We start from the raw sequence: 14,285 nt of genomic DNA, 5'->3' as shown, positions 1-14,285 counted from the left end.
TAAAATATGAACCATTTTATTGAAGAACAGTTATACAGTGTAGCTACAGATACTGACTAGATACTAAATATTTCTGCCTGATTTTTCATTGTCTTCACAAGTTAGGGAATAGAAATCAAAAAACCAAAAATCTCAAGTGATTTAGCTGTCCAAAACATATTTGACAGTTGATAAATTTATAACAGCTCTGACATATAAATTTCTAATTAGAGAATCCTTTCATTTGAAAAAATTGAGATGATATTACCCTAATGAAGTTTTTGCCTGAAGTTAACAAAGTCCTGGATTTGATATATTACTTTGAATGCATTAATTCTGAAAATTCATATTTAGTTCTACTTTATAACATTTCTTCCCTTAAGGATGGGATATGAGGTACACATGAGCTGGTTTCTACAGTATGAATGTATGTACATATATAAAGTTTGGTTGTAAAGGAGTGGGTGATTTGCAAATAAAGCACATTATACACAAAATATAAATAACTTCCCTTTTAAAAGTTACTGAGAATAAAGAATACAGAACATGGTTATAGGCACTTACATTGCTATCAAATGCAGGAATTCACTTCAATAAGAAGTGCTTTCTTTGTAAGCATGGTTCATGGCAATAGAAGCTCCAACTTTGGAGAGGATGCTTTCCGTGACAAAAATAATAACCACAAAAAAAATGGTGGTTGAAGGAAAACAGTCCAAATTTACAGATGCTTTAAACTTCTTTTGGCCTTGGCATCAGCTTTCATGTTAAAAAATAAAGCTGGTGGGGAAGCTATCTCACTTGCAAAGTAAATGGCTTGTATGAGATTGGCGAATCTTGGTCAGATATTGCATTTTTAAAGCACAAAACCACCGGCCACCAATATCTTCCTGTGCATGCATATAAATTATTTTCTTCTAATTCAAATGGCAGCAGAGGAATCCCGGCGTGCATGTGCATGGAGACACACACACATCACTAAGGAGACAGGACAAACTATCATAAACTAAGCAGTATCCCAAACACATCATCATCTATAGGCTGTTTTACAAAGGTAGAATACAAACGAACTGAATGTCTCAGGTAAAAGGCAAAGTCTATTTCTCCATCTCTGCTGCACTCATTTATCTTCTTAAGGCTTTCACAGAAAGCACCGTTTTATGAACAGGCAATTCAGTACCCAGAGCTTGACTGGAGACACTAATCAGGATTGAAGTCTTGATGCAGTTCATAAAAACCCATTTAAAAAAAGGCATCAAAAACCACATTTAAAATAAAGCTGTCCCTATATAAAGAATGAAGTGTTTAGAAGTTCCCAGCTTGTATCCTAAGAAGAGTACTGAAAGGTTTAATATTAGCAGCCTGTGAACACGTAGTGAAGAAAGAGTCTGAGAACCAAGTTAACATCCTTATTCCACTCTAATTCCACCCATGCCATGGGTAAAAACAGTTCTTGCAGTCTAGAGTTTCTCCTCCGATGGTTTAACCATCAGATTTTTACATCTTGGGATTCAACCATCTTGGCAAGCGTCTTCTTAATTCTCAACGCTGTGAGTCTGGAGGCTGGATTGTGGGCCCAGCATTCTGACATTAGCTTCAAAACTGCTCGTAGACACTGAAAAGTAAAGAGATGTTTAGTGAGCAGAGAATATATTTGGTGGCATTTACGAATCACTTCTTCAGGGGACTGATTTCCACTCACTTCATCGCTGTTCCACCGATTAGACACAATTGGCCGCAAACGTTTGACACACACAACCTCACGCATATCTTCGTATGACGGATCACTCGGTACCATGTTGTAATATGGCAATTGGTACTCTTCCACGATCCCTATAAGGGAGTGAGAAAACATGGGCACAAAAATGGTTGCTGGACAAGATATACCAATCTAGTCAGCATCTTTTGCTAAACTATGGAACTAAAACGGATTCTTACACAAGAAAAAATATAGACACTATGATTCACTCTTAATAGTAGATGTATGTTTTTCTCTTATTTATGTCCAACTATTTCCTCTACCTCCACCAGGGATGTCATCACAACTGTGGATAGAGTCCATCCACAAACGGCATATCAATCTTCCTTAAAAAAAAATAAGCAAGGCGAAATCAGCCATTTACCCTAAAGTATAATTATTTACTTATATGGTTGTTCCTACTAATGAATAGTTTTTATTATTTTGTTTCATTTTGCTCTGCAGTAGAAAGACTTATGAGGTGCAGATAAGGGTTCACACAGCAGGCCTGAGACCTTCCCTTAGGAAAGGCGGCTTGCAAGGTTTGGCCTTGGCCAGTGCCCGGGTACACAAATGGTAAACAGTTCCCTACATGGATATAAAACTTCCCGGAAACGGTGAGGGTAACTCACCACTCCTGGGCTGCTTGTGCAAACAATGTGGTGTGTACTGCATGTCTGCTTTCCTGCTGGAATTCTGGTACATGCCAGGCAGAGGATGCCTATGTGACCAGCCTCCAGTAAAATCTCTGGGTGCCAAGTCTCTAAGGCGCTTTCCCGAATGAGAACACTTTGTATGTGTTGTCACAACTAGTAAGAGGAATGAAGCACGCCCTGACTCCGCTGGGACAGGACTCTGGGAAGCCTCGCCTGGTTTTCTAAACTTGGCTGATTTTGATTTGTATCCTTTCACTGGGATAAATGTTAGCCATTGGGACAACCACATGCCGAGTCCTGTGGTCCTTCAAGTGAAATCGCACAACCTGGGGGTGGTCTTGGGGACTCTGACGTATGTGACATCTAAATTACGTAACTGCCAGCAATTGCACTCCTAGGTGTATACCCAAAAGAAAGGAAATCAGCTAACCGAAGAGATACCTGCACCCTCATGTTTGCTGCAGCACTGTTCACAATAGCCAAGATGTGGAAGCAACCTAAGTGACCATCAACAGATGAACAGATCAAGAAAATGTGGCACCTACACACAATGGAGTATCATTCAGCCAGAAGAAAGAATGAGATTCTGCCTTCTGAAATAACATGGAGGAACTGGATGTCATAACGTTAAGTAAAATAAGCCAGGCACAGAAAGACAAACTTCACATGTTCTCACTTACTTGTGAGATCTAAAAATCAAAACAACTGAACTCATGGAGATAGAGAACAGAAGGATGGTTACCAGAGGTTGGGAAGGGTAGCAGCGGATGGGGGGGGATGTTTAATGAGTAGAGACAAAATAGAAGAATGAATAAGTATTTGGTATTTTATAGCACAACGGGGAGGACTACAGTTAGTAATAATTTAATTGTACACTTAAAAATAACTCAAGGAGTATAACTGGTTGGTGAAACAAAGGATAAATGTCTGAAGGGACAGATATCCAATTCTCCAAGATGTGATTATTACACATGGCATGCCTGTATCAAAATAACTCCTTATCCAATAATATATACACCTACTATGTGCCCACAAAAATTAAAAAATAAAAAGTTATATAACTGGAGCTGTTATTTTTAAAATGATGAGTAAATCAACATAATCAGAAACTACTCAAACTCCCACCTCCTGTGATACAACGACGAGCCATCTCCCAAATGATTAGGCCGAAGCTGTAGATGTCAGCCATGATGTAGGGCTGGAAGTGGTTTTTGTTCAGGCTTTCGTCTAGCACTTCTGGAGCCATGTAGCGTTTGGTGCCCACCCTGGTATTCAAGGGCACATCAACTTCATTTGTGTCACTGAAACAAAAGAAAGCCAAGGTCCAAGTTGAGGGCCAAAAATAAAATAGTTTATCTTGTATTTTTGTCCTATTTTATAAAAGCTTCTTTTTCTCCTTGGGGCCAGATGCATTGTGGAATTTAGCATTTTTCAGATTTTTCTTTAAATACATGCTACATACTACATGACATCCTCAGCAGGGTTGGGGCAGCACTCTTAATCCAACTCAGTACTCAGTACTGTGTCTACAGCAAACACTAAGTCCGACAGTCCTCCTCAACTGGATAAGGGCAATACACACCTCACATCTGTTCAGGTCAGGTTTTGTCACTAAATAAGTCTGGTGTCTAAGAAAGAGGACAACAGTGAATATAAGATAAAGTTAAGCCAGGCACGGTTGCTCATGCCTGTAGTTTCAGCACTTTGGGAGGCCAAGGCGGGCGCATCACCTGAGGTCAGGTGTTCAAGATCAGCCTGGCCAACATGGTAAAACACTGCCTCTACAAAATACAAAAGTTAACCAGGGGTGGTGGCACATGACTATAATTCCAGCTACTTGGGAGGCTGAAGCACGAAAATTACTTGAACCTGGGAGGCGGAGACTGCAGTGAGCCGAGACCATGCCACTGCACTCCAGCCTGGGCAACAGAGTGAGAATCTGTCTCAAAAAAAAAAAAAAAGAAAAGAAAAGAAAAAAAAAAGAAAAAGTAGTAGATAATTATGTCTGAGAAGTGGTGAATATGAAAATACAAGAGGAATCGCTTGCTTTTACCACTCTCATATGATACACTAAGGCTTTGTGACATAGGATAACATTTTCTTCTTTATGGGTCCCATCAACAGAGTTCTGTTGTTAGCAATGTTTACATGATCATACTGACAATTAGTAATAATTACTCTAAAGCAGTGATCAATATAATGCGTTGTATTTTCCTATAGCATCTGATAAATATCTAAGCCAACAAATACTACACTGACTCAGAACACTGTAACAGATTTAAATGTCTCTTACAGTTGTTTTAAAGACTGGTACTTTTATATTACAGCCTAAAATGAATTCTGAAATGTAAAGCAGCCACTCCATTCTAGAATTACAAGATTAAAATGGTTTCAAAGGTTTCCTAAAAATTTGTAATTTCTAACACTTGCATTTGTTTTAAAATACTGACACTATCAAGTGGTGACAGAAAAATGACATCCTTATCTCTACTGCTTACAGGTGTGTAAACTGAGGCACACTCCTGAAAGAAATAATATGCAACATACCGTAGTTTAATATGTATAAACTCACTGCCTCAGCAGGCCCTTCTCTAGGAATCCATCATGAAGAAATGCTTGTACAAGTGCACAAGGATCAAATATATAATATATGGTTAAAAGACAACAATGTTCATTAAAAAACCTTTTCATAATCAACTGAAGACACCTTTAATGTTCATCAGTTGGGTCTTAAGAATAAACTACAGTACCTCCACATATGGAAAACTCTGCATCTGTTAAAAAGAATGAAGTAGATTTACATCAGCTGAAATGGAAGGATGGCTAAGACTATATGGCTCACACCTGTAATCCCAGCACTTTGGGAGGATCAGCTGAGCCTAGGAGTTTGAGACCAGCCTAGGCAACACAGTGAGACCCCCATCTCCGCAAAAAGTAAAAACATTAGCTAGGTGTGGCAGTGCATGCCTGTAGTCCCAGCTACTCAGGAGGCTGAGGTGGGAGGATTGCTTGAGCCCATGAGGTCGAGGTTGCAGTGAGCTAAGATCACACTACTATATTCCAGCCTGGGCAACTGAGTGAGACACTGTCTTTAAAACAAACAAACAAACAAACAAACAAAAAACACCAAAAAAAAAATATATATATATCAAGAATTATGTATAGGAGAAGTAGGACACAATTTTTGTAAAAAGAACAAAATCCCCCCAACTATACATTTATGTAACTAAAAACGAGCATATGCACATTTTTAGAATTCCATTATCTTGAATACAAATAGGGAAATATCTTTTGGAAATTAAAATAATTTCAAAACAGTGGGGCAAAGAACCATTCACCTGTTGAATTTAACAGCAAGGCCCAGGTCAGCAATGCAGCAACTCCCATTTTTCTTGATGAGGATGTTTTTGCTCTTTAGGTCTCGATGAGCAATTGCGGGCTTTCCTTGGGTGCCATAAATTTCTGTGTGCAGGTGGCACAGACCACAGGCAGCTGAATAAGCCAATTTAAGCAGGGCTCTGGTGTCCAGTGTAGCACATTTCAGGAAGTCATAGAGAGATCCATTTTCATGGTAATCAGTAATCAAATAGAGCTGAGTCCAGGAACCTGTACCTTTAATGTCTGCCGCTATGAAACCTGTCCAGTTGATGAGTTTAAAAGGTTAGTTATCATCAGAGATAGGCTAGGGAGAAGTAATGCTCATTCTGGATACTGAGAAAAACTTAGGTATCATGTGCAGATAGTGAAACTTTAATTCGCCTGACACCAAGTCGTGAATGTGTTACTAAAAATTATATTTCTACATTTACACATATAACTGTACTTCTACAATAAATTTATAATAATCTTAATAATCATGAAAGTGATAATAGGATTAAGAAAAAGATCATATATGCTGGGTGTGGTGGCTCACACCTGTAGCACTTTGGGAGGCCAAGGCAGGAGGATCACTTGAGGTCAGGAGCTCGAGACCAGCCTGGCCAACATGGCGAAACCCTGTCTCTACTAAAAATACAAAAATTAGTTGGGCATGGTGGCACGTGCCTGTGGTCCCGGCTACTCTGGAGGCTGAGGCAAGAGAATCACTTGAACCTGGCGGTGGAGGTTGCAGTGAGCCAAGATGGCGCCACTGCACTCCAGCCCGAGCGACAGAATGAGACTCCGTCTCAAAAAAAAAAAAAAAGAAAAGGAAAGAAAAGAAAAAGATGACATATTATACAAATAACCTGGAGAATATTATCAACCTACATGATTCTCTAGTAGAAAAGGCTCTCAATTTCAAAGCAAAAAGTGGACACTTTTATAAAATTAAGAATGTTCAACTAAGAGTTAGCTCCTAATTAAGCCAACTCCCATTTGCCCATCAGTGACTCATCACAGCTGCCTTTTCAGTCTGGCTCGTTGACTGCCAGGTCCACAGTCCTGCTCTTTTCCTTTCTCTCCTACCCTCTTCCCTCCAGAAAAAGGTCAGTGAGTGCTATGTACTGAGCTGAGCAGTGCTCCCCGACAAAATTCATGTCTAAAATCCATGTCATCTATAAACGTGACCTTATTTGGAAAGAGGGTCTTTGCAGATGTAATCAAGTTAAGATGACTCATACAGGATTAGCGTGGGCCCGAATTCAATGGCTGGTGATGTTATAAGGTGGAAATGTGGACCCAGGCACCCAGGGAGAAGGCCACCTGATGACAGAAACAGAGACTACAGTGTTGTCTATACTAAGCCAAGGAACACCAAAAATTCCTGGCCACCAACCAGTAGCCAGAGGAGGCAAGGAAGGCTCCTCCTCTAGAGTATTCAGAGACACAACAGCTCTGCCAACACTTTGGTTTTAAACTTCCAGCCTCGAAAACTGTGAGTGAATACGTTTTGGAGGTTGAAGCCACCCAGTTTGTGGTAATTGATACAGCAGCCCTAGGAAACGAATACAATTGCCTGCTTGGCAACATGCTATGGGCTCTCCAAATTAAAGCGAGGAAAACAGGAGGTGAAGGGAAAAGAAAACTCAGGATAGCCAGATCGGCTTATGTACCTGACTGACCAGCTCATACCTAAATTACTTTGCTATTGTGTAAATGTGGAGATGGGGGGAAACACACATTAAACACAGAACGTACAATGAAACTGCATGTTGGGCCGTTGAGCTTATGAAAGGGAAAAGGCACATATGTTAATGTTACCCTAAATCACTGCGTAAGTTATCTATAAAAGACTGGGTTTTCATTACTATGGGAGTAAGTCCAATAAACTAGTATCATTTTCCATTTGAAACTCACTGCTGTTTCTTCAGCTGGTTAGTAAAGAAAGATCTTGGTTGGCATTCCGGACTATGTTTTATTTAAACCGTGTATTCTACTAGGTTTCCTTTAGCCAAATGTATATAGTTGAACTCACACATTTTCAAAGCACATATGGAGGCTTCCACCTGTACCTCACTAGCCTTGTCAAAAATGAAATTGACTGAATCAGTGTGTACCCACCAAGTATGTTTTCATGGCGCATTAGCACAGTTTGGTAGATTTCTGTTTCTCGAAACCAGCTGGCTTCTTCAGTGGTAAAGAATACTTTCACCGCCACTTTTTCGCCACGCCATTTGCCCATCCATACTTCTCCATATCGGCCTTTACCAACTTGCCGGACCATCTGAATCTGTTTGGCAATAGTTCGCTGAACCTTTATAGAAAAAAGTAAAAGGTTTGAGCTCTTGATGAAAGAAACCCATTAAGACTGGCAAAGGGGTAGTCCATCTCATCAAAAAGCATGGTGTAACCAACCAACTCCAGTTAAAAACTTATAATGTACTTTTTTTTTTTTTTTTTTGAGATGGAGTCTCGCTCTGTCACCCAGGATGGAGTGCAGTGGCACGATCTCGGCTCACTGCAACCTTCACCTTTTAGATTCAAGTGATTCTCCTGCCTCAGCCTCCCAAGTAGCTGGGATTACAGACACCCGCCACCATGCCCAGCTAATTTTTTTGTATTTTTAGTAGAGATGGGGTTTAGCCATGTTGACCAGGCTGGTCTTGAACTCCTGACCTCAGGTGATCCGGCCCACCCCCGGCCTCCCATAATGCTGGGATTACAGGCGTGAGCCACCATGCCCGGCCATAATGTACTTCAAAGTATGAAACAATGTACAATGTATTCTGAAATCATAAACAGGTTATTCAAGTGGCTGGCTGTTTGCAAAAATGGTCATAATAATTACCCTCCCAGTGCACACAGTTGTGGGTAGTCTTGGTCCACAGACTCAGGGCTTAGGCCACATGACTTGCTTTGGATAAAAGAACAACAGCGAACGTGATGCAAGCAAAGACCTGACAAATGTTTGTGGACTGGGGCTTGCCCCCTTCCTGCTGCTTTGGGAACCCTGTGACCAAAAAATAATGGCAGCATGAACTGTCGGGCAAGGGTGTGAACTACACCACCTAGCTCTAGCTAAGCAAGTCCAACAAATGAACTGCCCCACAGACTCACAGAATGAGAAATAATGTTTGTTGCTTCACAGCACTAAGTTTTGGGGTGGTTTATTATGCAGCAAAGTCCAAATAACAGTTAAAGATCTTAAAAATCCCATCTATAAGACCCTGCCTGATCTGGCCTGGTCCCATTATTTGCTTTGACCACGCACCCACAAACCTCGTTTGACTTATCTCAACTTTTAGAATTCACTCAAGCTTATTCCTGTCTCTGGGTCTTTTTGAATGTCCAGTTCCCTTTACTTAGAGTGCTATTTTCTCACTTAAACACCTTCATAGCACACAAAACCTCTCAGTTGCTGCGCTTAACACAATCATAACTTTATTCTTATTTACATATATATTTGCTTGAATTCCATCCCCTGCTCACAGAATATAGGTATTTATTTGGGACAATATCAGAAGTACTTTAATATTTGTTAAATAAAAGATGTACATGGATTGTTATCTTTCATTTTCAGAAGCATTAGTGATCATTCTAAATTAAAAAGAACATTATGCTCCAAGTTGGAAATGCTTCTAAAATGGACTAGATTTAGTGCAAAGCTAAAGTGACTTTATGTATCCTTTATTATAGAATCCTTTTGTAAATTTTGTTCTGTTTTTTTGAGACAGAGTCTCGCTCCGTTGCTCAGGCTGGAGTGCGGCGGCCAATCTCAGCTCACTGCAACTTCTGCCTCCCCAGTTAAAACGATTTCCTGCCTCAGCCTCCCGAGCAGCTGGGATTACAGGCATCTGCCACCACGTCCAGCTAATTTTTGTATTTTTAGTAGAGACAGGGTTTCACCATGTTGGCCAGACTGGTCTTGAACGCCTGACCTCAAGTGATCTGCCTGCCTCAGCCTGTAAGTTTTTAAGTCAAGATTATTGAGGTATAATTTATATAAAATGTACCCTTTTTGAGAAAAGTGCAACAAGCCTTGGACAAATCTATATCATGTAATCACCAATACCACAATTAAGATGCAGAATATTTTAATAATGTAAAAAAATTCTCACTTTTTGACCAGGCGTGGTGGCTCACGCCTGTAATCCCAACACTTTGGGAGGCCGAGGCGGGTGGATCACCTGAGGTCAGGAGTTCAAGACCAGCCTGCCCAACATGGTGAAACCCTGTCTCTACTTAAAAAAAAATACAAAAATTAGCTGGGCATGGTGGTGCATGCCTTAATCCCAGCTACTTGGCAGGCTGAGGCAGGAGAATCACTTTTGTGTAGCCTTTTGTGTCTGGCTTCTTTCATGTAGCATAAAATACTTTTGAAATTCACCCACTGTTGCTGCTACATGTGTTAGAAGTTGTTCCTTTTTACTGATGAGTAATATTCCACTGTATGAATGTACCAGCATTTGTTTATTCATTTAGCAATTCATGAGCTTTGGGGTTGTTTCCAGTTTATGTCTATTATAAATAAAACTGCTATAAACATTCACATTCAGGCCTCTGGTGTGGACAAGTTTTCATATCTCTTGGGTAAATAATTAGCAGAAGGATTGCTTCATTGTACGGAAAGTATGCCCTTAGCTTTCCAGGCAATTGTCAAACTATTTTTCAAAATAGCCATACCATTTTGCATTCCAACCAGTAATGTATGAGATTTCTAGTTGATCTACATCTTTGGCACCACTTAATATTGTCAGTCTTAGCTATACTAGTGGATGTGCAGTAGTATCTTACTGTGTTTAATTTGTATATCCCTGTTGATGCTGAGCATCTTTTCATGTGCTTGTTTGCCATTCTTCTATCTTCTTCGGGGAAGTGTCTGTTCAAATCTTTTGTCCATTTTTTAAAAAAATTGGGTTGTCTTATTATTGAGTTGCAAAAGGTCTTTATATATTTTGCACAAAAACCCTGTATCAGATCTGTTTTGCCAATCTGTGACTTGTCTTCTCATTTTCTTAAGTGTCTTCTAAATAGCAAAAGTTTTAAATTTTGATAAAGCCTGATTTATCATTAAAAAAATGATTTGTGTTTTTTATGTACTGAAGAAGTCTGCCCAAGGTCAGAATAATTTTTTCAGATATTTTCTTTTAGAGGTTTTATACTTCAACTTTTACATTTAGGTCTATGCTACATTTCAAGTTAATTTTGTATAGAGTGAGGAGGTAAGGACTGAGATTAACTTCTTGGTAAATGGATTCCTGATATTTCCTGTACCATCTGTTAAATGGACTGCCTTTTTCCAATTGAATTACTTGGGCATCTTTTTGGTTTTTTTTTTTTAAATCAATTAACCATATTAAGTGCATGTTCGTTTCTAAACTCCATAATCTGTTCCATTCATCAATACATCTATCCTTATGCCAGTACCAAATTGAGATCATTATTGAGTTTTACGGTAAGTCCAGAAATCAGGTAGTGATTCCTCTTTGTTCTTCTACTTCAAAATTGTTTTGGCTCTTCTAGTCCTTTGCATTTCCATATAAATGTTAGAATATACATCAATTGCTATAAAAGTTTGCTCTGATTTTCATTTGGATTCGAATGAAATTACACACCAATTTGAGGAAAACTGAAATCTTAATACTGAGTCCTCAGATTTATAAACATCTCCACTTATTTAGGGCTTTATTAATTTCTTTCAGCAATGTTTTATAATTTTCAGTGTGCAGGTCTTGCATAAATTGTTAGGCTTATTCTAAATATTTCATGGTTTTTGATGCTACTTTAAATACTGTTTTTATAATTACCTAATTGTTTGTTGCTAGAGCATATAAATTCAATGGTATTTGTACAATGACTCTGTATTCTGCAACCTGATAAAGTCATTTACTGGCTGCAGTAGTTTTATTTTACCATTCTTGGGATTTTCTACGTAAACAATCATGTTGTCTGCCTATGAAGGCAGTTTTACTTTTACCTTTCCAATTCAATTAGAGTTATTTAATAAGATGAATTTCAAAATTAGAGATCAGGGTGGGTGCGGTGGTTCACACCTGTAATCCCAGCACTTTAGGAGCCAAGGTGGAAGGATCACTTGAGCCCAGGAGTTTGAGACCAGCCTGGCCAACATGGAGAAATCTCATCCCTCAAAAAAAAAAAAAAAAAAAAAAAAAAAAAAAAAATTAGCCAGGCGTGGTGGTGCATCTGGTAATTCCAGCTACTTCGGAGGCTGAGACGGGAATTGCTTGAACTTGGGAAGCAGGGGTTGCAGTGAGCCGAGACTGGGCCACTGCACTCCAGCCTGGGTGACAGAGCAAGACTATCTCAATACAATTAAAATAAAATAAAGTAAAATAAAATAAAATAAAATAAGAAGAGATCAGTTTCTTTCAACTAATACAATTAAAAACTTAAACCTATCTGGGTATCTAGTGTTCATAATACAGGTCCTCTCAAGTAAGAGTTCCTTCAACCCAAAACTCTGAGTATTTCCATATATAAATGAACCTGCTGGGATTATTTTTTTTTCCCTGATACCAAGAATCCGTCCAAATTTGTTGGAATTTATTTGTAATTCCCTTTAAAATTATTTTTTATTGAACTATGTGTTTTGGTAGTAGTATATTGAGAGAAGCATCCTCTCTAAGAATATCTGTTGAAACTTCTTTTTTATTTCAGAATCTGAAATAGTTACAGTTCCCTCAATCAATCAGTTTAAACTTACAGATGCAAGGAATCTTATACCTGATTCCTCTTTAAGTTGGCTGGTAAAATGCTTAGAGCAAAACTTGTGAGCTAACTCTTGCCTTTCATATAGGACTTCGTGATCTAACTTCCCCTGCCTTTCTCTGTAGGACTTGGTTCCTATAACCTGGTTTATAGCTCTATCTTACTTGACTATTCTATTTTTCTTGGTTCATATTTCTTATTTTTAACTAATTTCACCTTGCAATACTGCATACCTCTTTCTAAATAAGGAGAAAAAATGTGTCCATTATTGTTCCCTGATCTGCAATAATTAATTATACTGTCCACCATCATGAGGACACATTCTAAATCAACACACCATTCATGTCTATAGGAACGTTTAACTTACCAATAAAGGTAGTCCAGACCCACTACCAGAACTTTGTGACTGGTCAATAAGGTCTTTTAGTGATTCTCCAACTGGAATAAATGCTTCATCCTGTTCCAAATCACGATTGTAACGACGTCTGCTTGAGATGCTCTTGCAATAATGTCTTTTAAAAAAGCAGAAAACAATCTACATTAAAAATGAAAAACTATAAAACCCTAAGAAAAACCTTGAGGTTCTCTATACCGTTATCCTTCCCTCAGACAGAATCCTATTAGTCTTATCATTGGATAACATACCCTGTTAAATACATCTAGAAATGGAGTTCAGAGTTCTATGTATCATGTTAAAACAGAAAGATGTCTATAGTGTATTGGCATGTAAAAAGACACTATCAAAATCAGATGTGAAGTGTCATCCTAGCTATAAAAAAATACGACTTCAAATAATCACAATATACATTTCCTTACATTCCAACCCAAACCTCGAAGTCATATTTTCAGACTTTTGCCAACTTGATAGACATGAAACAATGCCTTCTTTTAATATGCTTTCCTCTGGTTACTAGCAAAATTGAATTTTTTTCCACAGTTCAGCTTTTTTTTTTCTGTGAACTACCTATTCATATTTTTAACAAATACTTATTTTTTGAGATAGAATCTAGCTCTGTTGCCCAGGCTGGAATGCAGTGGTACGATCTCAGTTCACTGCAACCTCTGCCTCCCAGGCTCAAGCGATCCTCCCACCTCAGCCTCCTGAGTAGCTCGGACTACAAGTACGTGCCACCATGCCCAGCTAATTTTTTTTTGTATTTTTAGTAGAGATGGGGTTTTGCTATGTTGCCCAGGATGGTCTCGAACTCCTGAGCTCAAGCGATCTGCCATGTTGGCCTCCCAAAGTGCTGGGATTACAGGCGTGAGACACTATGCCTGACCAATCTATTTGTGTTTATTGCACATTATTCAATTGAAGTGTTCCCTGAACTCTTCTCCTCATTGATTTGTAGGCGTTCATTATATAATCTGTATACCAAATGTTGACAATTGTGTTTCAACAATCTTCTCAGTCCGTGATTATCACAGCATTCTCTTTATGGCATTTTTATGTCAGTTTTTAAATTTTAGTGTAGACAAATTACTTCATCTTTACTCTTTTTGATATGCCTTTGTCTCTTAAGACAACCTTCCAATCCTAATGTCAAGAAATATGTTCTCAAGGTTTTAATTTTTTTTTTTTTTTGAGACAGGGTCTCACTCTGTCACCCAGGCTAGAGTGTAGTGGCACGATCTCAGCTCACTGAAGCTTCAACCTCCTGGGCTTAAGTGATCCTCCCACCTCAGCCTCCCAAGTGGCTGGGACTACTGGTATGTTCCACTACGCCTGGCTAATTTTTGTATTTTTCATAGAGATGAGGTTTCACCATGTTGCCCAGGCTGGTCTCAAACTCCTGGGATAGTGAGTTGATTTGACCACAGGAGTT

The 14,285-nt window shown here is 38.9% G+C and overlaps 1 protein-coding gene across 5 annotated transcripts in view; it reads right to left on the bottom strand.

The window, feature by feature from the left end:
* The window catches only part of BMPR1A (bone morphogenetic protein receptor type 1A), a 169,105-nt gene continuing 154,820 nt past the window's right edge, over positions 1-14,285 (bottom strand). For 4 of the 5 annotated variants that reach the window (XM_019034832.4, XM_063709757.1, XM_055353207.2 and 1 more), the window contains 6 exons: positions 12,827-12,971; positions 7,852-8,044; positions 5,709-6,006; positions 3,496-3,671; positions 1,679-1,809; positions 1-1,591 (listed from right to left, as the gene is read on the bottom strand). In XM_019034832.4, the coding sequence (XP_018890377.1) occupies positions 1,466-1,591; positions 1,679-1,809; positions 3,496-3,671; positions 5,709-6,006; positions 7,852-8,044; positions 12,827-12,971 (1,069 nt within the window). In that variant the 3' untranslated portion in view covers positions 1-1,465. The other variant, XM_063709759.1, reaches the window with a different exon arrangement.

This window comes from Gorilla gorilla, chromosome 8 (genome assembly GCF_029281585.2).
Source record: "Gorilla gorilla gorilla isolate KB3781 chromosome 8, NHGRI_mGorGor1-v2.1_pri, whole genome shotgun sequence".
NCBI lineage: Eukaryota > Metazoa > Chordata > Mammalia > Primates > Hominidae > Gorilla > Gorilla gorilla.
Note: the sequence above shows the minus strand (reverse complement) of the source record. Positions and strands in the feature narration are given on the sequence as shown.